The sequence below is a fragment of the Xiphophorus hellerii genome, chromosome 24 (assembly GCF_003331165.1).
Source record: "Xiphophorus hellerii strain 12219 chromosome 24, Xiphophorus_hellerii-4.1, whole genome shotgun sequence".
NCBI classification, from domain to species: domain Eukaryota; kingdom Metazoa; phylum Chordata; class Actinopteri; order Cyprinodontiformes; family Poeciliidae; genus Xiphophorus; species Xiphophorus hellerii.
In genome coordinates this window covers 16539477-16565257 of record NC_045695.1, presented here as the reverse complement: position 1 = coordinate 16565257, position 25781 = coordinate 16539477, and the positions used below count along the sequence as shown (strand labels likewise).

At 36.9% G+C, this 25781-nt stretch overlaps 4 protein-coding genes across 4 annotated transcripts; 1 reads left to right on the top strand and 3 right to left on the bottom strand.

Moving 5' to 3' along the window:
• Positions 1-1039: 1039 nt before the first annotated feature.
• LOC116715696 (growth/differentiation factor 8-like) lies at positions 1040-4577 on the bottom strand. Its single transcript, XM_032556312.1, has 3 exons — positions 3723-4577; positions 2522-2892; positions 1040-1616 (listed from the first exon to the last, which is right to left on the bottom strand). Exons 1-3 carry the CDS (start codon positions 4051-4053, stop codon positions 1236-1238), a joined length of 1083 nt encoding a protein of 360 aa, XP_032412203.1. The 5' UTR covers positions 4054-4577; the 3' UTR covers positions 1040-1235.
• A 1051-nt stretch (positions 4578-5628) lies between these two features.
• Positions 5629-7956, bottom strand: LOC116715710 (uncharacterized protein DDB_G0284459-like). Its single transcript, XM_032556334.1, has 4 exons — positions 7688-7956; positions 7276-7331; positions 6725-7193; positions 5629-5943 (listed from the first exon to the last, which is right to left on the bottom strand). Exons 1-3 carry the CDS (start codon positions 7792-7794, stop codon positions 6739-6741), a joined length of 618 nt encoding a protein of 205 aa, XP_032412225.1. The 5' UTR covers positions 7795-7956; the 3' UTR covers positions 5629-5943; positions 6725-6738.
• A 2700-nt stretch (positions 7957-10656) lies between these two features.
• On the top strand, positions 10657-16420 carry LOC116715694 (desmin-like). Its single transcript, XM_032556309.1, has 8 exons — positions 10657-10680; positions 11659-11963; positions 12525-12585; positions 12788-12883; positions 12973-13143; positions 14499-14624; positions 14701-14975; positions 15061-16420. The coding sequence occupies exons 2-8, from the start codon at positions 11668-11670 to the stop codon at positions 15134-15136; spliced, it is 1101 nt and encodes a 366-aa protein (XP_032412200.1). The 5' UTR covers positions 10657-10680; positions 11659-11667; the 3' UTR covers positions 15137-16420.
• A 44-nt stretch (positions 16421-16464) lies between these two features.
• Positions 16465-24418, bottom strand: LOC116715649 (protein NLRC3-like). Its single transcript, XM_032556201.1, has 10 exons — positions 24281-24418; positions 24102-24203; positions 23889-24004; positions 21472-21550; positions 21148-21376; positions 19224-21018; positions 18304-18477; positions 17747-17923; positions 17349-17392; positions 16465-17267 (listed from the first exon to the last, which is right to left on the bottom strand). The coding sequence occupies exons 4-10, from the start codon at positions 21472-21474 to the stop codon at positions 16732-16734; spliced, it is 2958 nt and encodes a 985-aa protein (XP_032412092.1). The 5' UTR covers positions 21475-21550; positions 23889-24004; positions 24102-24203; positions 24281-24418; the 3' UTR covers positions 16465-16731.
• Positions 24419-25781: the final 1363 nt, after the last annotated feature.

Below are 25781 nucleotides of genomic sequence, written 5' to 3'. Positions count from 1 at the left end.
ACTCAAAACCTTCCAAGGTTTTTCTGGAATTTTCTGAGATTAATCTAGCAGATTGTTGGATCCAAACGTCTCAGTGGAAGCTGGTGATTCCTGCAGGTTTTCTCCCCAGATCCATGTTCCGACTTCAGAACAAAACAATAAATCATTGTTGGACCCGACTGGTCCAATCCAGAACTACAGTTTATAAAGTGATTTGGCCTGGTACATTCACAACGTGTCAGTGAGAATTTACATTCTTCTCCAACGTCTCGGTGCTTTAAAAATATTCAGTTTGGCTCCTAAAAGTCTCTTAGTTTGGTCTCAAACTGGTCAAAATATTTAATAGTTCAAAGTGTTTGAATTTATTTCCACTCTGTTTATAGTCATATCTATGACGGCATATCAGGGCCACTGTAGATGCAAAACATAAATTCTGCCAACAAATTTCTGAACTCAAAATGTCAAAAATTTGCAAGAAAAAAAATTTAAGTTAATCTCAGAAATTTTCTGAAAAGAAACCATAGAGATTTCTGAGCTAAAAAAGTTTAAAATTTACAAGGACAAACTCAGAAATGTTTAAGTTAATAAATGGTCAAAAAACCCTGAAAATTACTGATGTCCAAAATTTGAACATTTGGGAGGAAAAATTAAAATTTGGGATTAATCTCAAAAAAACGTGAAAAATTCTGAGCTCTAAAAGAGAAAAAAATGACAAGAAAAAAGAAATAAATTTGGGATTAATTTCAGAAATGTTCCAGTAAAAACATGAACTTTTCTGAGATCCAAAAATATGTAATTTCTTACTTTTGAAACTGAAAATTTCCAAAATTTGAAAACGGTAAATTTCTGAGATTAATTTAAAAATCAAATTTCTTTGAAATTCATTGAGTTACTTTCTCATAATTTTACTTTTGGAGCTCAGACATTTCCAGGTTGTTTCTAGAAAAAACGTTTGGATCTCAGCAATATTGTTTTTCCCCTGAGATTGATCTAAAAATTCTCTGTTTTTCTTGCAAATGTTTTAGTTTTGGAGCTCAGAGATTAACAAGAGATTAATCTGAACATTTCTGAGTTTTTGGCAGAAATTTACTTCTTTTTTTCTACCCTAACTAGAAGTTGTAAATATTTGACCTGCTTTAAATGTTATTTTATTGAAGCTACGGTGTTTTGTTTGGAGGACGGTTTCTGGCGGTCTTCAGGATGACGGCCATTCCTTCAGACGCTTCGTTCATAAACAGGTAAATGAACCTTTGTCTTCACAAACAGCCACAGTTGTCCACCACCATGGACGGGATCTTCCCGTAGATGATTTGCTCCTTGCGGTTGAAGTAAAGCATGTTGATGGGCGACATCTTGGTGGGTGTGCAGCAGGGCCCGGCGGAGCCCCGCGGGTTGGCCTTGTTCACCAGGTGTGCGTGCGGATACTGCTGCAGGTGGAGGAACTCGCACTCCCCTGAGCAGTAGTTGGCGCGGTAACGTTTGGGAGCGATGATCCAGTCCCAGCCAAACTCCTCGAAGTCGACGGTGAGCGGGTAGCGGCAGCAGCGGGTCTCTGAGGATTCCTCGTCGCAGTCCAGTCCGGAGTCTCGCCGGGAACGCTTGGAGCTGTCCAGAATCTTCACTTCGATGAAAGGTTGCTGGAAGGAAGACAAACATTCAGACGCCAAGCAGGAAATTACAACGTTTTGGACATTTGTAAAAGACACAAAAGGATTCAGAAAGCTGGATGTCAGACTTTGGAAGGACAGAAGCCGAGTTTCCTTTACAAATGTGAGAAAAACTTTGTCAATATTTCACTAATGTAAGAACTATGAAAGTTCTGAGCTCCAAAAGTTTAAAATTTACATGAAAGAACCTTAGAAATGTTGAGATTAATTTCAGATCTAAATGTTAAAGAAAAAACCTGGACCTTTCTGAGATCCAAAATTAAAAAAACAACAACATAAAAATCAACTTGTGGATCTCAAAAAATGTCCTAAAGTTGAGTTTCCCCTACAAATGTGAAAAAAACTTTGTCAATATTTCATTAACGTAGAAAAAACTCAATTTAACAATTACTGAGTTTCAAATAAATAATAGACACAAATAAAAATCACGTTAATAAGTTTATTCAGCCAATGATCTGTTAACTATTTTTTGGATTAACCTATTTTTGTTTAGCAAAATTAGGAAAGTGAAATAATCTGCAAGTCTAACTCTTACTTTTTCATTAATGTTAAGGATCAATATTATTTTAAAACAAGCTTATGTTTCTTCCTGAAAAGTTACTTGTAAGTTATTTTGAATTATTTCAAATGTATTAAGATATTTTCACTAAAAACTAAACCAAAAATACTTGGTAAGATTTTATTAAACTAAAAACTGTTTAAATTCAAAGTGTTTTTACAGCTTTGGCTTAATTACTGCTGTTAGGAAGTTGTTTCTCAACAAATGGATTCTGTTTGAGTCTGTTTCCTCCAGTTAATAATCCAAGGATTACTAAACTCGTTGATTGTTTCCTTAATGATGACCACTGAGACGTAATGAAAGCAGTTAATCTCACCAGTCCCTCCTCTCCAGGCTCTGCTGATGTGACGGCCAGGTCTTCTCCCCTGTTGCTGAAGGCGTTGATCTCCAGGCCGTAGCTGCTCTCCGGCTGCCGCAGCCAGGCCTGCAGCAGGGACTTGATGTCGACGCTCTGCCAGGAGCCGGCTCCGGCCTCCGTGTCCACCTTCAGGGAGCGGACCCGGACCCGCGTGCCGTTTCCCTCCCTGGCCGGCCGGAGGCGCGACACCTGCAGGAAGACGGTGGTGACGGCGAGGGACGGCCGCAGGTGAACCCACAGCTGGGCGCTCAGGATGTTCTTAGGCTGGATCTTGGGACTGAGGCTGAACAGGCAGCAGGAGGAAAGCTGCTCTGCAGGGACGGGATTGGCTGGAAGAGAGACAGAGGAAACAAAAACTGTATTCTAGTAAGAGCAGAAAGTATTTGGTTAAAAAAGGCAACTAAAAGTAACACAATTACATCATCAGATGGATCAAAATATACATGTAAGTGGAAATATTGGTGTTTTAAAACCAAATAAAAATAATCATATAAATGATCAAATCAGACAAAATGTTGTTTTGTTCCAAATCAATTTCTTTCAGTATAAGAAATAAAACCTCAGTGTTGGGCAGCAACTACTTACATTTATTCAGTAACCTTTTTATTAAAAATGTACTTTTAGGAGTATTTTTACTGCGCAGTACTTTTTACTTTTACTCGAGTAATTTTATTATGAAGTATTTCTACTCTTACTGGAGTAAAACTTTGGGATTTTCTACTTTTTGAATGAAAAGCAAACATTTTTTAAACTCACCAGACAGACACAGCTGTGGTTTTTATTAAAGTTTCATTAGTTTAATATTGAACAAAAATTATTTGGAAACAATTTGTTTTGCCTAATTGTGTTATTTATGCAAATCTTTGTCATTTTTGTCCCCAAAAATACCATAATTTCCACTTAATTTATATTTGGTTCGCCTGCTGAGGTAATGTTTAAGTATGAAATAATTGATCATTTGATCAGTTACTCAATACATGAGTAAATGTTTTACTAAATACTTTTTTATCTTACTCTAGTATTTTTTTTACTTTTACTTGAGTAAAAATATGCTGTAGTTCTACTCTGATCATCTCTTATCAAAGTTTTCACCGTTTCTGCTCTTAAACCATCTTTACGCGCGGGACTAACGCACAGACTTAGTTTTTTCCCCACTTACGCTTCGTTGCCATGGTGATGATGGTCTCGGTCGTAGCGTGCTCCTCGTCCTCCACCCGCGGGTCGTACTGGTCCAGCAGCTGCGTCAGAGGCGGCGCCTTGGGGATGAGCTGGCGGATCATGTCCCGGCTGATGTTGGGCGCCTGCTCCAGCCGCAGGATGCTGAGGATCTGCGAGCGGATGCTGTGGAGCCGCAGCTGCTTGCTGTGCTCCCGGAAGTCGCAGGCTGAGCACTGCTCCAAACTCTCCGCCAGCAGCTTGGAGGTCTGGTTCATCTCCATGGCGCGGCCCGCAGACAGGACGGCGGCGGCGAGGGAGAGGAAGAGGAGCATCCTGCAGAGAGGAAGGAGAGAGTGACTCTGGGTTGAGGCTGGACTCAGGACTTTATGATTGGCTGCAAAGGACTTTTTTTCCCTCTTTTGTGGAAGTGATTTTTAAAGAGGCAGAAGGAGTTTTAAAATATTCAGTGATGGGATTTTAAAATATAGAGCAGATTTGCAGAAGTCGGCAGAGTAAGAGTAGCACTACTATAATATATTTTTAATCAAGCAAAAATTAAAAAACGCCTTCAAGAAAATACTCAGAGTAAAAAGGTGTTTGGTAAAATGTCTAGTCAAGTACTGAGATCAAATGATCAATTATTTAATATTTAAAAATTACATCATCACATGGACTAAAATGTAAAGTGGAAAGTTTGGTATTTTAAGGATAAAAATGATAATAATTCATATAAGAAAATCAGGCAGAAGAAATATTTCCATATCGTCTTTCAATAAGAAAAAAAGGAAACTTTTACAAAAACTGCAGGTGTGCGTCTGGTGAATTTCTGATTAAAACATGTTTGATTTTCTTTCAGTGGGTAGAAAATCCAGAAATTTTACTCATGTAGGAGTAGAAATATCCATAATAAAATAATTCAAGTAAAAACTCAGTAAAAATTCTCCTAAAAAGTTCATTTTTTCAAAACTCAAGTAAATGTAACTAGTTACCATCACTCTGACTAAAACTGAAATTATCTGAAAACCAGGAAACGCTGCAAGCATCTGCAGAACAGAAACGTTTCCTAAAATACAGAAAGAAAATTATATTTTTCTTTCATGCGATTTTCCCTTCTGATTATTTAACATGATCAGAACTAAAGTCTGAACACATTTAGATTAAATCATAAATATAAACAGAGCAGCCCAACCACTTACATACATTTTTATTTCAGCTTTGACCCAAAAAGTGAACCAAGATATTAAATATGAACTTTATCTCATTTTATACAGTTTCAAACATCTGCCAACATTTTATTGTCTTCAGTCCAAAACTTGTTCATACATTTTTAGTGGAAAGTTTTGCTTTGTGGATGTGGGTTTTTGTAGCTTAAGAACTATTTCATATCAGATTCTGCACAGATGATGAGTGTTCTGGTGAGGCAGGATATAAAAGTCATGTTTCCTCATGAAATACTTTAATTTATTGGAATAATCCAGGAGCAGGAATCTTTCTGGAGTCACATTCAGCTCTCCTGTGCCACCTGCTGGTTCAACTAGTCACTGCAGGTTAATGTTTCTTCAAACATTAGCACAGCCGGACTCCCTTTATACATCTTTTATTTTTATTTTGTTGTCTTAAACTTCCAAAATCTCTTCTTTGTTTTAATGGGGTTGGTATCTTGAGCTTTTTTTGTGCTCTACCCATTGCATCCTGGGAAGTGTAGTAGAAATACATAAATCAAAGTTGAGCAAAACATCAAATTCTTTGCTTTTAGAGTAAAATAAATCTGCCACATAGAAATCTGTCCTGACATGAAAGAACCATGTAAACATGCCCCAAATATTTACACATTATATTAAATTTTGCATTTATTCTGGTTAAAAACATTTTTCTCAGACGTTTCATTCAAACATGACAGGAGGCTGTTCAATAATTGAAGAGGCTGGATAAAACCTCTCTATGTTTTATTTTTAAAATCCTGAAGTGTCTGATTAACATCTGCTATTAATTCAAGTTTAATTACCGGCACCATGTTAACAACAAAAACTTTATATCTGGATATAAACAAAGACGTTTCAGTTTATTTCATAAAACCAGAAAGCAGGATGAATTTTCTTTACATTTCATAAAAGCTGCTGGAATACAAGATACCTGAATAATCAGTTACAACAAGTTAAATGTAAAACATACTGACAGATTTAATATTTCCTGATTTCTTCTCTGGTCGGAGCGCGATCAGCCTGTAAGACAAATTAAAATAAAGGTTAGTTTTCCATTCCTCCTATTTGTGTTGTTTCCATGACAGGATGAACAGAACTAGTTTCTGTTCCCATCATGATGCGTATCGATGTTTGAATGTCACATCCTGATTGGCTTAAAGTTCAAACACAAACACTTTAAAAGAGGAGGAACTCAATTCAGATCAAGTCATTGGAATCCATGTTTACAAAAATCTTTAATTCAAACCCGTTTGCTGTTAAATTATTGAATAAACAGACATATTTATCGTTTTCCCTCTTTAATTCAGGTTATTGAACCATCAGATTCCCAGTGTTTCAGGAAGCCCTGATCATTTGTGCAGCGTTTTTAGAAATGTGGCTTGTGGACATTAGAGTTAGCAACATGTTTAGCACTGAGATGCTATTTTAAACTTGAAAAGCTTGGCTGATAGGCTAACTCCTTGTAGCAGAATAACAGTCTCATCCAGCCCCATCAGATCAGGTTTTGAAGCAAAAATTAGCCACCAGAACCAGATTTGTTGCTCATTGCTGTTGACAGCGGTTGTCGTTTGCGCGTTAGATTTAGGAGCGTACCAGAAACACAAATACAAAGGTTCCTGCTTGGGACTTTTGTATGTAAAAAAACAATTAAGTGTGAATATCAATGTATTGAATTAATAAAAGTAAAAGGTCCTGGCTCTGAGGAAGAAAGGTCAGGGAAACAGAAAGTGACTAAAATACAGCTCAAAGTTTAGTTAAGTCTGACTGAAAAAAAAAACAAAACACTACAAAACCTAATCACCTGTTTTTACTCCTCTAACAGTGTCCACCACGTCCACGACCACGACCTTGGCCATGACCATGACCGTGGCCGTGGCCATGACCGTGCTTGCGGTCGCCGCTGCCGCTTCGCTTCCTTTCACGGCTGCCGCTTCGCTTGCCGCTACCGCTGCATCTCCCAGGACTGTGTCTGTCCTTGTCATGGTCCCGGTCACGACCACGGTCCCGGTCATCGTGTCGGTTCCGGTCCCGGTCATCATGTCTGTCTTGGTTGCGGTCACGATCTTGGTCACCTCCCCGGTCATGTCGGTCACGATCTTTGTCCTGGTCAAGAGCAAGGTCCAGATCTAAGTCGGACATGCCCTTTCCCTTGACCCCATGATCTCTGTTGTCTCCCCCACGGCGGCCATCTTGTCCATGACCCCCATCGCCTCCGTGCGAGGGCTTGTCCCCCGGTTTGGGGCCCAGGTCATAGCCTGAAGGGTGCTGATCTGAGAATGCATCCGTAGAAAGTCAATATCTAGTTTTTTAAGAAATATATCCTAAAAAAGTACACAGATGAGTTTTATTTACCAGAGGTGCCGCTGAACATGTCTGTCTCTGCTACAGATGATCCGTTGACAACGAGCCTGTAAATAAAAGAAAACAAGGCGTTGGCCTCTGAACCAGTTCAACAAGAACCAGGGATAATTACAGGCTTCAGATTTTCAGTGTGCAGCACCAACATGACATCTTAGACAAAGAATCAAAATTTAATACTTAAATGTTCCAGCTTAAGAATCAAACATCTCTTTGCTTCATATATTCAATCTTTACTGAAAACTTTGCTTCCATGTTGAGATAAAGTTATGAATTTTTCAATCAAAGAAAAAAACAACATTTCTGGCTTCAACTCTGCTGGTGCAGAATGAGCTAAATTCATTAATCCAACATGTTTATCTAAAAACACAATGAGAAACTAATGAGAAAATAGGAAACTACTTACGATGTGAACAGCAGCCGACGGTCCTGCCTTCTGTCACTGAAGAGGCGATGCGCCCAAAAGTAGCGCGAACTTTCTGGCAAAACTGGATTTTTGTCCCGGTGACTCATTACTGGCTGTGGAAGGGGAAAGGTGTTTCCATGTGAAACATCAATTTAAAAAAAAAAAAAGGTTTCATGAGCAATCAGACTAAACGTGTTGCTTTATAATTATCTGCCGCTAAACCAAATAACTTTCTTAATAAAATGCATGCAACGTGTATCAGTGGGAGATTATATATATATATATATATATATATATATATATATAAATATAAATAAAAAGACCACCACTTTTTTTTGCCAAAAGATGAATTGTGCAAAAAAAATCAGCCAAGTGAAGGATTGGTGACCTGTCCAGTGTGTAATCTACCTCTTGCCCTTTGACCCCTGGAGATGGGTACCAGCACCCTCTCAACCTGAAGTGTTCTAGATAAAGTATGGATTTAAATAAAATAACTTTTGATTAAAAAGTGATTAACATTTACTCTGCTACCAGCTGGAGAGGAACTGCTTTAGACAACAAATGAAAACGCCTGAAATAATTTAATAAAAACGTATTAATTGGAGGCCAGGCTTCAGTTTTCTCTGCATTTATGTAATATAGTTCAGTTGAAATTGTTCTTTTTAAATTGTTTGCCCCGTCATCTCAAAATTCTTGTTCAGTAATAAACCTTTAAATTCCAATTCAGATTTGTTTTTCTCCCTCTTTAAACCGTTTGTCCCAATTTTTAATAGAAATGTTAAATAACTACCAGATACTGAAAGCTGAGGTTGTTCTGGAAAAAAGAACAACCACAATGCACATTTTACAGCCATGAAAATAAAAAATGAATACCAGGCGGCCCAGTTACAATTTTGGTCATAAGAGGGTTAACAGGAAGAATTTCCAAAATGAAGAACTTCTTTTTAACAGGAAAACGTTCCAAACAAACCCAACACTGCATCCTCCTACTGAGGATCGATGTGAAGTTGTCCTGCAAAAGAAATGAAAACAAGATTAAATTTCAAGAGGCCGTGTGCAATTAAATTTAAATTGTTGAACCTAAATTAAATTTGTTTCAACTATTGACTTATTAAAGTATGGACCTGTCTTTGAAATATGTAAATTCAATTTAAAACTAAATATGAAGTAGATACAAACAAATAAAAAGATGTGTATTTTCAAAAGTAAATAAAAGACACTATTTCCACCCAAAAACATTTAATATACATCCAAAAGATAATTATCTTAATGCAGCTATAGTATGTCAACATAGCCACATTCAATTATCACTAATATATAGCTATGCTATGAAGTTTTATTACAGTAATTTACTAAGCTGAGTCCCTTCCTGCAGTCTCTAAAATGTATTTGCCAAATCCTTGGCAGCCATTTTCTTTCATATCACAACTGATTTTCAACCATGAATAGCACAGAACTAAAAACCCCTAAAGACAAAATGATTTGCAACAGCAGAATCCTTCTCAGTCCAATAGTCCAACCTGTACTTTTAATAAAAAATGTTTCATACTTTACTGCAAACTATGGGTCGGTTTTTCCTCCAGGTCCTTATGAAGAAGTCGACAGTTTCTTTGAAACTCCATCATTTATCTGCAAATGAAAACCAAAAGCAACCAGATGGTCAGTAATCAGATAAAACTAACAGGAAACATCTAAAACATGAGGAAAGTCTCAGCAGAGTGAATATTTAATCTGACAACAATAAAACAATAAGTCATTATCTGCAGGTTTTTGGACTTTTAGTTTCTGTTTTGACCATTAATTATTTCCTAAATCTTAAATTTTTAAAATTCAGTTCTTAGTTTATTACCATATCTCATTGTGCATTTCCTCACATTTTGTTATTAGTTTATTTCCTGTCAGCCTTCTTGGTTCATTAGTGTTACTATTTATTGTTTCTGCTTTTAGAGGATTTAAACTTTTCTCTCTTTATTTCCTTCTAGATATTCTTGAAGTTTCTCTTAGTTTTAGTTATTTTTTCCAGGTCATGTTCTCCCCTAGTGTCAGATCCATTAATCTACCATCTCTCCAGTTGTTTCACATTTTCTCCCTCATCTTCCATCATACTGCGTGATTTTAGTATTTTTAGTCTATCTTTTGTGCAAATATCTTAGTAGCGTTGAAATGAGACAAAACTAACTTAGAAGTAACCTTTTAGTGAGATATAGGAACTTGTTTTAACTCAGTAATTCTTTTATATTAAAGACCAGATTACTGAATTTATAATATGGGAAAAATTGTTTGCTGTTGTTTAATCTGCCAGTGGAGCCAATACTGTTTGATCAATATTTAGGAATTACTGTCTTAAAACAAGTTTTTGTATTTTACAGGAAATTTACTTGTAACTCCTGATATAAAACCATCAAACTGAAATCTGTGACAGTTTTTAAGGAAGTTAAATAAATTCAGTGAGTAGAAGAAGGTAAAATATGTTCCTCATACGAGCTGAACTGTTAGGAATGTCAGGAAACATTTCCTCATGGAAACAGCTCCTCATTAGTTTAAAACTACAAAAATTAACAAATACAGTACAATAAAAACAGGGGCGATACAAAGCTGAATTAAAATTCAAGGTTTTATATTTTCACACACAGAGGACTTTATTGTGTAGGCAGTAAGTAATCAAAAACTACCAATATATTTTCAAACTTGAATATAATCTCTTTAATCTGCTGTAGTGATTTGCATAAAAGGAAGAAATTAAAAATATTTAAGGCTGACCGTGTCTTCAGAGCTGCAGGTGTTTTACCAAAGAGGAAAAGATTTCCCCGACTTCTTAAAAACATTTCTGTTTCCTGGGTCATGTTTCCTGCATCCTCTTGTCAAACTTTCCCTAAAATGAAAGTGAAAAAATTTGGTGAAACATTTTTTCTGCCTGCATAAAAAGAGAGAAACCTGTAAAAGACTCATTGATGATCTGGAGTCGAAAGAGTTTCTGCTTCGACCAACAAACGGTAAGATCTGCAGCTTTTACTGATAATTTAATCACATTTCTATTTATAGATTCATCTCCTGCAGTTCCAGTTAGTTGGGGGATTATTTAGCAAAACAATATTTGATTTAAAATCTGTGGATATCAAATATTCTGTAAAAAAAATTACAGTTTTTCTGGTCAATTATGACCTATGAGAATCAATGTATAACATGTTTTTCTATGCTTTACAAAATATGAGGTTAGTTAAGCTAATTAACAAAGAAAAAAATACAAAACATTAACATAAAAAAACAAAATGCTCAGAGGACAGGAAACTAGTAAAAGTACAAACAAATTAGTAAATATGGTAAAACATTAAATACAATATTGAACAATTCATAGAAATTAACCTATATGGCAAGACAAAAATGACAATAATGAACAGCAGGAAAATGAACTGCCAATGGGAGGAATTAAAAATGATTAACACAAAAGACAGAAATGAACCCGTATGGCAAGATGTAAACAATAAAAATGAAAAACATTAAGAGATGAACTGGATACGGAAAGACCACAAACATTTCCACAAACTTAGAAAATTCAACTCTATATGGCAAATTATCAACAACAATAATGGACATACCAGAAACATAACCCTTGTAATAAATGATCAAAAATGATCAGAACAGCAACAACTGAAACTCTGGCAGCAAATGCTTGATAAGAACCGTTACTTCTGGGTTCAAAGCTGAAAGCAGAGAAAGAGAAAGCTGGTTCCACCTCAGCACCAACGTTTAGCTAAAGCCACTCCAAACCATTTTCCATTTCACAGATTGATTCCCAGTCGGAAAACAATCAACTGTATCAAAAAATCTGTTTACGTGTGTCAGAGAAACAGACCAGAACCGACTGCAGTCGCAGTCAAACAAAGAATACTAGTTATCACAAGTAGGAGATGGTGAAATGTGACACCAGCAGATTTTGTTTTCATATTTTACTCCCTGTTGTTGCCTTTCAGGCCTCCAATATGGCAAACAATTCTGAACTGGTTAGCAAATTAAAACATATACTGGCCAAGCGCGATGAAGAGCAAGTCCAGCTGCAGGAGCTGAACGGACGCTTCGCCTCCTACATCGAGAAGATCCGCTCCTTGGAGCAGAAGAACCAGAAACTGGGGATGCAGGTAAAGCAGCTGCAAAGCCACAAGTCAACGCGTGTCACTGAGCTGTATGAGGAGGAAATCAACAACCTGAGGATGGCGGTGCAGAACCAGAACCAATACAGTTCAAGATTGGAGTTCAAGCTAGAAGACCTGAAAGAAAGGTGTGTGTTCACAAACAGAGGTGTGTCGGATTACTGACCAAAACCCATCGAAATAAACCTTTTAAAATTAAACTCTTAGAGATATTTAAATTTAGATGCATGTGTTGTTTTGACATCAAGGAAGTAAAAATGACATTAGAGGAGCAACTATTGCTGTCAATCAATCTGGGAAGGTGATTTCCAAACAATCTGAAGTCAATCCAACAGATTATTCTCTAACATTTTGCCTAGAACCAAACATGGAGAAGCAGCATTCAGCTTCTATGTACCACAAATCTGGAACAAACTTAAAGAAAACTGCAAAACAGCTGAAATACTAAGTTCCTTTAAGTTTAGACTGAAAATCCGCCTGTTTAGAGTCACTTTTGAAACACGGATCAACATTCTGATGTGTGCACTTGGTAAAATGCTTCAATCGTTGACTGGGTGTTTCATGATCTTATATTTTTATGTTGTAAAGCACTTTGAACAGCCTTGTTGCTGAAATGATCTATACAAATAAAATTTGATTAACTGATTGATATTGTGATGAACGATGTAAACTTATTTTCTTTCATCCAGGCTGCAAAAGGCGAATGATGAAAAAGAAGAAGCTTTGAAAAAACTGGATTCTTTAAAGGAGGTTAGTGCTGCAAGGATCCTTAAGAGCTTCAATTAAAAGTGATTTATTTTTTATTCATTTTTACACTGTCTGGATAGAAACCTACCACATCTTTATTTATTCATCTTTAAGGGTCTTAAAATGGTGATTGAACATCAATAACTGAAGTTTTTAAGTGTTAAGTTTAATCTTTTCTGCTTAATGCGTCCTTCCACTCTTCCAGGATTTGGATGCTCCCACTCTGGCCAGCAAGGGTTTGGAAGCAGAGATTAAATCTCTCCAAGATCAGCTTGCTTTCCAGAAAAAAATCCATGAAGAGGTTCTTTCCTGTTATCCTTTTATTATCTGGTAAAACTGTACTTTTACTTAACTAAAATATTTGAGGGAAACTTTTTAATGATCCTGCAGAAAACTCAGGAGATCCAGGAGCTGAAGATTCAGTTCGAGGAGATGATGAATGATGTCCAGACCGATGCAGCCAATTCTGACCTGGCAGCGGTGCTGCGGGAGCTGAAGTCACAGTTTCAGAACACGGCCAACACTAAGAGCCGTGAGACAGAGGAGAGGTATAAATCCAAGGTAAGAAAAGGAAAAATCTATAGAACTGATTATTAATGAATGATCATTAAAAAGCACATTAAGAATTATCTTTAAAGTTACAGTTACTGGAGCTAATATTTCATAAGTTAGTGACACAAAAATGAACTGGAGCAAATCACCATCTTTAAGGGGGACCTGTTACGCAAAATTCACATTTTGCAGGTTTTTAAACATCCAGTTCTGTTTCCACTGCTTCTAAAAACAGACCAAGCATTTAAAAACAACCATCCAGCTGTTTTTTATTGTTAAGTTTATGTTTTTTTATTGTCTCGAAAACAAGTCATTTCAAAAACCTTCAGAATGTTACGTTAAAAATCAGCAGGAACTGCTGGTTCCCTAGCAACCCCAGCCAAGCCTAGCCCGTTACCTAGCAACCCCACTTGAATTAAAGAATATTTGGTCAGCTGGTCATACCGCTATTCAATGGCTGCTGGAAAAGATGAGTTTAGCTGCTGACTTACCATCCAGACACCACTTGCTGCATCCTGGTTGGTTGTGCAGGAGGCTCCTCTTCTGCTTTTCAAAGATGTACGGTTGTACAATTGAGCATCTGTTTTCAGCTGTTTTCACATGTGAGTGTAAATATTGAGTTGGGGGGAGGGGGCAGCAGCACAAGAGGCCCTAAAACAGACAAACATATCATTAAGAATGATTTTGTTGAGAATGAAAAATCAAAAGTTTATGGTCTGTTATGTTTAGATCATAGTCCAGAGTTGGGCAGTCCTGGTCCTCCAGGCCCAGTGTCCTGCAACTCTTAAATGTCTCCCTGGTCCAACACACTTGAATCCAACAGCTGAATCACTTCCTAAGTGCAGTGAAGTTCTGCAGGGTCTTGCTAATGACCTCATTATTTGACTCAGGAGTGTTGAAGTAGAGACACATCTAAAAGTTGCAGGAGACTTTTAGGCCCTCCAGGAGACCAACCCTAAATATCCTAACCTAACCAAGGAAGCATAATAGGTCACCTTTAAAAACATGTAAAACTTTGACCACTAGAGGTCAGCAGAGACAAACCAATAAGAGTTAAAGCATTTACACAGACCTCTGTATCCCCATGAAAACACGTTTATTGCTGAAACATTATATAATATACAAGGTAACTAATTTAACCACAGGAACTAAAATATCTGCCTCCCATTCACCTGGAGAAACAAGACAACCAACTTTTATGTATCTCTCTAACAAAATGTTCACAATTTTGACGCTATCGCATAAAAATCAAACCCAAACCCAAGATTCCTTCTACTGGTTCTGGAAGCTGAAGTCACAAGCATAATTTCCTGGAGCTCCAAAGGCATCAAACTCACGGCTCACCTATGACTTTATCCCGGCAGATTTCGGAATTGACAGAGACGGTAAATACTAATAATGAAACCCTGAGGAAGTTAAGCCAGGAGAACACAAATCTCAAAAACCAGAGCCAGAAAAACCTGAGCAAGATCAGCTCTCTGACAACCACGGTACGTAAGATGCTTCTGACGTTTACCTTGTCCTCACCAGGTTCTTTAGAAATCATCTTATCTTTATTATGAACAGATAGAAGAAATGGAGGAAAGGAGTCAAACCCTTCAGGAAACCATCACAACTCTTAAGGCTGAGAAAAACAAGATGAAGGAGGACATGGAGGAATCCCACGAGACAGAGATTCAAACCCTTCAGGAGAAAATCACAACTCTTGAGGATGAGAAAAACAAGATGAAGGACGACATGGAGATCCAACTCCTTGAGTACCAGGACCTGCTGAAAGAGAAGGGGGACCTGGATAAGGAGATCGCTGTATACAGGGCGCTGCTGGACGAGGAAGAGAACAGGTAATGTGTGGAGCATCCAAAGATGGAGTCTGTCTTTCTTGTCTCCTTCAGTTTTTACAATTATAATTGATGTGTTCCTTTGCAGAACACAAGCGAACCCAGTGGAGGAAAATCCTAGAGACAGACCCAAGCCCCAAACTTCTGATCCTAGCTCACAGTGATTCTCAGCATGCACAACATCTTCTGCTGGACTCTGAGCGCCAAACAGCTTCAAGTCAAATAAAACGTCTTAACTGCTCAGTCCCACTTAAAAAGATAAAGGTGGATGCTTACCTGTCTTCATCAGTTACTTGGTTTGCAGGAAACAGCAGAAAGGTCCAGTGAAGATGGCGCCTCAAGCTCATAAAACTCTCAGTGCAGGTTCATCTCTGCAATAAGCTTCCATGCTGCAAACATTAGTTAGGTCTCCTTCTGTTAGTGGGATTAGCTTCACAGTGCTCAATATCCATTCATTTTGCTAATAATGCTAACACATTAGCAACTACAAAACACTGTACTGCAAATTGCTGGTTGAAAAAGACACAGAAGTTTAAAAATAATTACAGAGTTGATATCTGTAGGACAACTGTTGAGTTAAAAGTCTAAAACTTTTTTTACAAACCATATTTTTCACTTTCAACTTATTACCTAGGGTCACTTCCTGTTTCCTCTTAATTCTCCTCCCACTTCCTGTATACTGACCAATGGATAACAGGTACATTTCTTAAGCCCTACATCACTTCCTTCTACAATTATGAGCCCAATAAAATTAAACAAAATATGAGGCAAAGTAATTTGTTGCTTTCAGAATTTAAAACTAAAATTCTAAAAATGTGAGTTTTTTAAAGTTTTTTAAATTAAGTTTTTAAATCCAAAAATGGATTCTCAAGCAGAGCAACAGTGTTCGGGTTTTAACACTCATTCTCATCTCATTCTTAATGTTCCCCTGAGGTTTGACATAATTCTGGTCACATAAAATAATATGAAGTGCTAAAAGTTCTAGTTCTTGTAAAGTGGAGAATAACTGTTTCCAATCCTGCACACAAAGCTCTCATTTCACATATGAAGGTTTGAAACATGTAAATAACTTTCAGAATCTGTTTTACTTCACATAAATTTTATCACAATACTTTCTTTTGGAAATTATCCTCATAAAATAAGCCAGTCTAAGAATCTGCCTCACATTTTGCTTTTAGTAAGGTACTTAAAATTAATTACATCTCATCCAATCTGTATGATTGGATGAAACTCTGCATGAAAACAACGCCATAAAATTCCAGTTTCCACTAAACTGAGGTAAAAATTGCTGTGCATTATTATCCCAATTTTGCCTATTTATTGTAAGTTTCAAAATCTTTGTTTATTATGCAAGAAACTGGTCATTAATTATGTGATTAGTCATAACTTCTGATTAATCTTTTTTAATCACATCCCAATACTAATTGATGCAATACAAACTGATGTAAGAGAAAAAGCATTAAATTGTGTTAAAGAAAGGTCAAACACAAGGTTTGTGTTTTACTACTTTTTATTAAAACTTTATTTATTGTCAAACATTTTGATTTGAAATTAAGAAAAAGATTTATAGCATGCATAACTAGTTGATTCACATATTATTTACAAGAAATATAAAAAAACAACATAAGAATAATGTTATTAGTGGTAAGAGTTCACCTTTAAAAGATGCATCATAATGAAAAACAGAGACAAGCACAAACTCTGTTATTTGTTGAGAGAGTTTTTCTCTGAGCGGCTATTTTATTTTTTGTCTTCCTGCTCAATGTAACAGACACACTGAGGAACCAGAAGACCAGACTGCAAATCCGGGGTAGAGAGGTTCAGTGAATGTGTGACTGAAGGTGTGGAGGTGGATCAGGGAGTCAGAGGAGACTCTGTAGAAGGACAGAAAGCCAGCAGGACAGTCCACATACACTGCTACTCTGTTAGCGACAGAGGAGGGAGAGGAGGAGGAGATGGGTGTTCCTCTGTTATTGTGACAGACGGAGTAACGGTCATCAGAGCAGTGCAGACTCCAGGACTGATCATTCCATCCCAGCACACAATCATCACTGCGGCCCTTCCTGCTGATTCTTCTGTAACTCACTGATATAAAAACCCCTCCTTCCCACTCAACCTCCCAATAACAGCGACCAGTCAGCCCATTACTGCACAGTAGCTGAGGCCAGTCATCAAACCTGTCTGGATGTTGGCTGTAAGACTGAAGCTCCTTCACAAGGGTCACCTTCCTGTTGTCTTCAGACAGCTGGAGTTTTCCGTTCACTGTGTTTGTGTCGATTATGAGCGGACAAGAATCTGATAGAAAACAAATACAATCACACCAAAGATAGTGATCATTGATTTACACTTTGATGATCAAGTGAAAAGGATACTTACACTTCCTCAGACCCGGTTTTAACCATCGGACTCCAGCAGGCTCCCTGAAAGGAGGAGGGGGTCAGACTATTATGACAAAACATGTGAATCACTTTGTCCTCATATAAACTGTGTTGTTCACAAATGTAAAATAAGGGAGAACTTCAACATCTCCCTGATTTAGAAATATGTAAAGTCCTATTATTGACAAGTTTGAGTACATGAGATAAGTCAATCTCATTTCATCATCAGCAATGAACCAACTGTTCCACACATTAATACAAGGACACACATTTATATAAGTTAATAATGGTTTCTACATTAAGACATAACATAACCATCTTGAGAAATATAACATCAACAAATTAAAGAAATCCAAATTTTGCAGACACACTTCAAATAGTTTGATCACTGCTTACCTAAAAATTTCAAGCATAAAATTGGAAATTTTCATTTCACCAGCAAGCATCTTTTCCCCTGAGTCCTGTAGGTTGTTGTTGTTACGTAGGTCAACTTCTGTCAGACAACAGGACTGGGAGCTCAGAATGAATGACAGAGCTTCACACGTTCTCAGAGAGAGATTACAGGACCTGAGGCTGATGGGAAACAAAAAACCTGAAGTAAATGATAGAGGAGATGGAGACGGTTTACTGTTTACAATTAGGTGGAAGCTAGGCAAGGTAAAAAGTGCATGTATGTTCAAATACTTAATAAAATCATAGTGGCCTGGAATGACATGTACAGCCTATTCAAGTGTCTTGTTCTCTTCCCAAGCCATAATTTTCCACCAGTAAAGAAAGAGAAATGTTCACTGAAATTCAGAGTTATTTTACATTTCCAGATGTAAAAAGGTTTCTGTGCTTTGGTCACCCAAATGGCTAGTAAAAAAACATTAAAATCTCAATACATTTTAGTGTGCATAAACTTAAATTGCCCTGCAAAATGTTACAAGTTATTGTATGAAAAAATATCTTACCTGAGGATTTCTAGTTTGCAGTATGGACTCTTTAGTCCAGACAACAGCTGCTCTGCTCCTGAGTCCTGCAGGTTGTTGTTACTCAAGTCCAACTCTCTCAGGTTAGAGGAGTCAGAGCAGAGGACTGAGGCCAGAGCCTCATAGCTTCTTTCTGAAAGGTTACAGTCACCCAGTCTAAAATGACAATAATAAAAATTAATTAAATATACAGGATTACATTTAGAGGGGTAGATTCACAGTGAAGGAGTTCAGTTACTCAAGTCAACAATGGAGCATTTTCTAACAAGGTTGTGCTGAATTTGGTCTATTTTTCTATTTTACTCTAATGAAACAATAGGAGAATTTCCTTTCTCTAAATATAATATGTCTGCCCACCAACTTGAAATAACAAGGAATAAAATGATCTTAAAACCCTAAATAGAAATATTCAAACCTGCAAACAAATTTGAGAATTTGTGCTTGTTGGCTGTAGCCACTTATTTTCTAAATAAGTGGCTACAGCCAGTGATGAGCACCTTTTGTTTACTTTAGTATTTTTGATAACTTTGAAAAATATTTATGCACTTAGTTTCTTCTTAATTCTTGTTTCCAGATTAATTATAAAGCTCTAATTGACTTGGCTGTTTTGTGAACCTTCAGTTACCAAAGAAAGTCAAAGCAATGGTTACCAAAGGAACGCAATTAGCTTACTTAGTATAATGTGATTGGTTAAATCAGTACTGGGGTGCAAAATATAGCACCATGTAACTCTGTAGTCTTCAATTGTTTTCAGCTTGAGCATATTAGCATTAGCATTAGCAGAACTAATATTTCTGAATGGTACTTTAGGTGTTAGCACAACTAACATTTTAGTTAGCTGTGCCCACCACTGGGTGCTTGATAAAGCTGTAGATCTAAATCCAACTAATGTCAGAACTCACAGAGCTTTTTTGGACGCTTTGACAACCGGCAGCAATCTCAGAAGAGCCTCCTGAGAAGCAGAGTATTTCTTGAGGTCAAATATATCCAGATCTTTTTCTGATGACAATAATATGAAGACCAGAGCTGACCAGTGAGCTGGAGACAATTGACCAGTGGGGAGACTTCCTGAACTCAGAGACTGTTGGATCTCCTCTACTAAAGAATGATCATTCAGTTCATTCAGACAGTGAAACAGATTGATGCTTTTCTCTGCAGACTGATTCTCACTGATTTTGTCTTTGATGTACTGAATTATTTTCTGATTGGCATGAGAGCTGCTTCCTGTCTGAGTCAGCAGGCCTCGTAGGAGAGTCTGGTTGGTCTGCACTGAAAGACCCAGGAGAAAACGGAGAAATAAGTCCAGGTGACCATTTGGACTTTCTAAAGCCTTGTCCACAGCGATCTGATGTAAATGTTGTTGTTTCGGATGTTTAAAAAGTGAAGACCAATTAAGTGAATTGTGTTTTTCTTCCAGCAGGTTAATGCCATGTTTAACAAATGATAGATGGACGTAAAGGGCAGCCAGAAACTCCTGAACACTCAGATGGACGAAGCAGAACACCTTGTCCTGGAACAGCCCTCTCTCTTCTTTAAACATCTGTGTGAACACTCCTGAGTACACTGAGGCTGCTCTGATATCGATGCCACACTCTGTCAGGTCTGATTCATAGAAGCTCAGGTTTCCTTTCTGCAGCTGATCAAAAGCCAGTTTTCCCAGAGACTCTATCATCTTCCTGCTCCCTTGACTCCAGTGAGGATCTGTTTCAGATCCTCCATCATACTTGACCTTCATCACTTTGGCCTGAACTTCCACAAAGTGGATGTACATCTCAGTCAGGGTCTTAGGCAGCTGTTTTCCATTTTGTGGTTTCATCACATCCTCCAGAACTGTAGCAGTGATCCAGCAGAAAACTGGGATGTGACACATGATGTGGAGACTTCGTGATGTCTTGATGCTGGAAATTATGATGTTGGCCTGTTCCTCATCGCTGAATCTCTTCCTGAAGTACTCTTCTTTCTGTGGGTCAGTGAACCCTCTGACCTCTGTCACCATGCCAACACACTGAGCAGGGATCTGATTGGCTGCTGCAGGTCGTGTGGTTATCCAGAGGAGAGCAGAGGGAAGCAGTTTCCCCCTGATGAGGTTTGTCAGCAGAACGTCCACTGAGCTGGACTCTGTAACATCAGTCAGGATCGGATTGTTCTTGAAGTCCAGACCAAGTCGACTTTCATCCAGACCATCAAAGATGAACAGAACCTGGAACTGTTCAAAGCTAAAGATTCCTTTGGTTTCAGGAAAGAAGTGATGAATCAGTTCCACCAGGCTGAACTTTTTATCTCTCAGCAAATTAAGTTCTCTAAAATTAAATGAAAATATGAACTGGATGTTCTGGTTGGTTTTGTCTTCAGCCCAGTCCAGAGTGAACTTCTGTGTTAAGACTGTTTTCCCAATGCCAGCCACTCCCTTTGTCATCACTGTTCTGATTGGTTGATCTCTTCCAGGTTGGACTTTAAAGATGTCTTCTCGTCTGATGGTTGTTTCTGGCCTATCTGTTGATCTAGAAGCTGTTTCAATCTGTCTGACCTCATGTTCCTGGTTGACCTCTCCAGTTCCTCCCTCTGTGATGTAGAGCTCAGTGTAGATCTGGTTCAGCAGGGTTGGACTTCCTGCTTTAGCGATCCCCTCAAACACACACTGGAACTTCTTCTTCAGACCACATTTAAGTGTTTGATGACAAAGTGCAGCGAAAAGTTCTTAATGAAGACAAAAACAAAATTCAGTAAAGAAACCTTTGATTTACCCTGAAGGAAGCATCTTTCAATTACTGGAAAACCTTTTAATACATGAGGAAAGCTTCACATTAGCAAAACAAATGTTCTTACTGCTCTGTAGACAGTTGGCCAAATTATCTTGCTTCATTCTCCTTAGGAAGTACAATGTGATCTTCTCAAAAGCCTCTGTACTGCTCCTTTTCTGCTCTTCATCTTCATCCTCCAGGCCCTCCTCACCATCAGTCTGACTCACTGAAAATTCTGGGTCATCTAAACTCAAAACGTTTTGAATTTTTTGCAGCTCCTTCTTCACAAAAGTGACAATGTGGTCCTCAAGCAACTGGAACAGAACAATATAACACACCAGGCTGATTGTAGAACCTATCAATAGATTTATGCTGGACAGACTGACTGTGGCTAGTTACATATACCAACCATAAATATGGAGTCCAGCTGTGTTTGGTCATTCTTGTTTGACTGATCACTGGAGATGTCTGAGGACTGTTGGTGCTCTCTTAAAAATCAAAGCAATCACAAAATAGCTTTCAGTCAGACCTTTAAAGGATTTGGTTATCATGTTATACATCAAAGTTTTAGATATTTATCACTGATCATATCAGGAATGTTTGATAGGATGGATTTATGGCCAGTATGTGTAGCAGTTAAAGAAAATAAACATTTAGTGCAAACCCACTTTTTACACCACTGACAAGCAATGTGGGTTCATGTGATTTAAGACATCACATGAAGTTGTGTCTAAAATCACATTAAATCACATGAAGTTGTGTCTAAAACCACGTTAAATCACATGAAGTTGTGTCTAAAACCACGTTAAATCACATGAAGTTGTGTCTAAAATCACGTTAAATCACATGAAGTTGTGTCTTAAATCATGTTAAATCACATGAAGTTGTGTCTAAAATCCCGTTAAATCACATGAAGTTGTGTCTAAAATCACGTTAAATCACATGAAGTTGTGTCTAAAATCACGTTAAATCACATGAAGTTGTGTCTTAAATCATGTTAAATCACATGAAGTTGTGTCTAAAATCCCGTTAAATCACATGAAGTTGTGTCTAAAATCACGTTAAATCACATGAAGTTGTGTCTAAAATCATGTTAAATCACATGAAGTTGTGTCTAAAATCACGTTAAATCTCATGAAGTTGTGTCTAAAATCACGTTAAATCACATGAAGTTGTGTCTAAAATCATGTTAAATCACATGAAGTTGTGTCTAAAATCACGTTAAATCACATGAAGTTGTGTCTTAAATCATGTTAAATCACATGAAGTTGTGTCTAAAATCCCGTTAAATCACATGAAGTTGTGTCTAAAATCACGTTAAATCACATGAAGTTGTGTCTTAAATCATGTTAAATCACATGAAGTTGTGTCTAAAATCACGTTAAATCACATGAAGTTGTGTCTAAAATCACGTTAAATCACATGAAGTTGTGTCTAAAATCACGTTAAATCACATGAAGTTGTGTCTAAAATCATGTTAAATCACATGAAGTTGTGTCTAAAATCACGTTAAATCACATGAAGTTGTGTCTAAAATCATGTTAAATCACATGAAGTTGTGTCTTAAATCATGTTAAATCACATGAAGTTGTGTCTAAAATCACGTTAAATCACATGAAGTTGTGTCTAAAATCACGTTAAATCACATGAAGTTGTGTCTAAAATCACGTTAAATCACATGAAGTTGTGTCTTAAATCATGTTAAATCACATGAAGTTGTGTCTAAAATCACTTTAAATCACATGAAGTTGTGTCTAAAATCACGTTAAATCACATGAAGTTGTGTCTAAAATCACGTTAAATCACATGAAGTTGTGTCTTAAATCACGTTAAATCACATGAAGTTGTGTCTTAAATCATGTTAAATCACATGAAGTTGTGTCTAAAATCACGTTAAATCACATGAAGTTGTGTCTAAAATCACGTTAAATCACATGAAGTTGTGTCTTAAATCATGTTAAATCACATGAAGTTGTGTCTAAAATCCCGTTAAATCACATGAAGTTGTGTCTAAAATCCCGTTAAATCACATGAAGTTGTGTCTTAAATCATGTTAAATCACATGAAGTTGTGTCTAAAATCACGTTAAATCACATGAAGTTGTGTCTAAAATCACGTTAAATCACATGAAGTTGTGTCTTAAATCACGTTAAATCACATGAAGTTGTGTCTTAAATCATGTTAAATCACATGAAGTTGTGTCTAAAATCACGTTAAATCGCATGAAGTTGTGTCTTAAATCACGTTAAATCACATGAAGTTGTGTCTTAAATCACGTTAAATCACATGAAGTTGTGTCTTAAATCACGTTAAATCACATGAAGTTGTGTCTAAAATCATGTTAAATCACATGAAGTTGTGTCTAAAATCACGTTAAATCACATGAAGTTGTGTCTAAAATCACGTTAAATCACATGAAGTTGTGTCTAAAATCACGTTAAATCACATGAAGTTGTGTCTAAAATCACGTTAAATCGCATGAAGTTGTGTCTAAAATCACGTTAAATCACATGAAGTTGTGTCTTAAATCATGTTAAATCACATGAAGTTGTGTCTAAAATCACGTTAAATCACATGAAGTTGTGTTTTAAATCACGTTAAATCACATGAAGTTGTGTCTAAAATCACGTTAAATCACATGAAGTTGTGTCTTAAATCACGTTAAATCACATGAAGTTGTGTCTAAAATCACATGTGTGATTTAAGACACAACTAAGAGTTTTAAGTGATCTGGAGTTGAACTTTTTGCATGAGAAACGATGACTCTTTCAGTCATTTATAGAAAAGAGTCATGTTTTCAGAATAAGATACAGTATATTGACTTACTCCAGTTTAGAGGCAGATTGTCTCTGAAAATTGACCAGTGGGTGATCGTTCGACCAGTTGCTCTTGAAAGACAGACGATTAGGTCCAGATTCATTATATATGATCTTTCTCGAATCCTAAAATTGATTTCATCATGAATTTACTTTGACATTTCCACTGTAGTTAAGTTAGTTAAACTGTAAAATTCGTCAGACCAGTAAAATGTGAACTTACTCATGTCTCAAAGCGAAATGAGCTTTAAAGTTGCTAAATGGGTTGTCCTTTGACCCACTACTCTTAGCAGACACACAGCTGGGTTCAGGCTCAGGTGGTTTTCTGTAAAAATAAAAAGAGTTTGGTGATGTACTCTGAGTTGGATAAGAGTCCTGGTCAATTAGAGATGGTAATCTAACCTCTCACTCTCAAGTTCCTCTTGCAGAGTTGGAAGGAGTCCATCTTTCCTGTCCTTACATTCATCCATTCTATTCAGTTCACATGAGCTTATTCACACACACACTTTCCTTCTTCAACTGTGCAGGAAACAAAAGCTATTCCTACAGAGTGAGTAAGAAAAATAAAGTTTAGCTTTAGGGAATTCATTGGGGGAAACCCAGGATAACAAAGTCTGAGAAAAACGTGGACAAGAGAACCACCTCTAAATATAAAACACCAAACCATGGGTCAGTCAGAAGAGTGAAACAGAAACTCACATGAGCTGCTGTACTTCTTCAAAACTTAAACAGGTCAGTGTATAGGCTAAATATTCTTGCATTTTAAATGTAATTTCATGTTTTATTTTAAGCTTTGGTTTTGAGGCTGCTTTTGATGTGCAAAATCATTTTGAATTTACCATTAAATCCATAAGTTTTATGACTAAAACTTTTGTATAAAATACAAATAAAAATCACTACTTTTTATCAATTGCAAATCAATACTTCTGATTTGTTCCAGCAGAAATGAGAGATGTAAAGGAGACTGAAGCATGCTGTGTACTCAAGTTATTCTTTTCAGGACTCTGTTCCTCGTTGCTCTCATGTTTGTCTTTGCAGGTCAAAGAAGAAATGCAGCAAACCAGGTTTATTTCTTTCTTTTCAGTCAAATGATCGGGTCCATTTTCACTTCCTTTAACATGTGATGTGTCAGAACTTGCATGTCATATGATATGATCCCACTTTACTCCACTAATTCTAGCATTTTTATGACTATATAGATTCATTAGATGCTGGCTAAAGAAAATATAAACTGTGTAATACAAGAAATCAACAGCAGTTACTGTGGAGACTATTTACTAAAACTGAATAAATGTGCTGAAAATGAAAGTTCAGCACAGAGAAAACAGGAACTGAAAGCAAAATGTATTAGGAAATAATGAGAAAAAGGAGAGCGTGAGATTTCTTGTTGTTGAGATTCACTATGTGTAATTGTAGTAATTTATCACATGCTGAGAAAAAATATATATTTAAAAATGTCTTCATTTAAAAATTATTCACATTTAAACAAAAATCTACCCCAGAGGAATTTGGACCTTTCCACAGTGATCATTACTTTCTCAAGTCCAGATGGAGACAGATTTTTTTCTCAGACTCAGAATGTTTTAATTATTTATGCACCACGAAGAAAATCTAGCCCTATAACACAGATCTACTAAATAACAGACGTTCAGTGTGGATAAAGTGCAGATTTACAGATCCTTTAACAAGTAAAAAACAGCTATGTAATCAAAAGCTTTCTTTTATTTTTTTATAAGAAATGCTGAGTTTTAAGGCAAATAAGTTGGAAAACAATCTGGGCAGGATTTTGTTGACAAACAGGTCATCAAACTGTATAAGTTGAAAAATATATAACCAGGTGACCTACAAAAAGAAACCTCTGACTCGCATTTATTTCCTATGTTTTGTGAAAAAATCATCAGAG

What these genes read in the sequence shown, in the direction of transcription:
- LOC116715696 (XM_032556312.1), bottom strand. Translation starts at nt 4,053, where the DNA reads ATGCTCCTCTTCCTCTCCCTCGCCGCCGCCGTCCTGTCTGCGGGCCGC. An exon ending in CATCACCATGGCAACGAAGC is followed by an intron (nt 2,893 to 3,722) that starts GTAAGTGGGGAA and finishes TCTCTCTTCCAG; the next exon opens with CCAATCCCGTCCCTGCAGAG. An exon ending in AGCCTGGAGAGGAGGGACTG is followed by an intron (nt 1,617 to 2,521) that starts GTGAGATTAACT and finishes TCTTCCTTCCAG; the next exon opens with CAACCTTTCATCGAAGTGAA.
- LOC116715710 (XM_032556334.1), bottom strand. Translation starts at nt 7,794, where the DNA reads ATGAGTCACCGGGACAAAAATCCAGTTTTGCCAGAAAGTTCGCGCTAC. An exon ending in CGTCGGCTGCTGTTCACATC is followed by an intron (nt 7,332 to 7,687) that starts GTAAGTAGTTTC and finishes TTTTATTTACAG; the next exon opens with GCTCGTTGTCAACGGATCAT. An exon ending in CATGTTCAGCGGCACCTCTG is followed by an intron (nt 7,194 to 7,275) that starts GTAAATAAAACT and finishes ATGCATTCTCAG; the next exon opens with ATCAGCACCCTTCAGGCTAT.
- LOC116715694 (XM_032556309.1), top strand. Translation starts at nt 11,668, where the DNA reads ATGGCAAACAATTCTGAACTGGTTAGCAAATTAAAACATATACTGGCC. An exon ending in AGAAAAAAATCCATGAAGAG is followed by an intron (nt 12,884 to 12,972) that starts GTTCTTTCCTGT and finishes ATGATCCTGCAG; the next exon opens with AAAACTCAGGAGATCCAGGA. An exon ending in TCAGCTCTCTGACAACCACG is followed by an intron (nt 14,625 to 14,700) that starts GTACGTAAGATG and finishes TATTATGAACAG; the next exon opens with ATAGAAGAAATGGAGGAAAG.
- LOC116715649 (XM_032556201.1), bottom strand. An exon ending in GGCCAACTGTCTACAGAGCA is followed by an intron (nt 21,019 to 21,147) that starts GTAAGAACATTT and finishes GTCTTCATTAAG; the next exon opens with AACTTTTCGCTGCACTTTGT. An exon ending in AAAACCGGGTCTGAGGAAGT is followed by an intron (nt 17,268 to 17,348) that starts GTAAGTATCCTT and finishes GTTTTCTATCAG; the next exon opens with ATTCTTGTCCGCTCATAATC.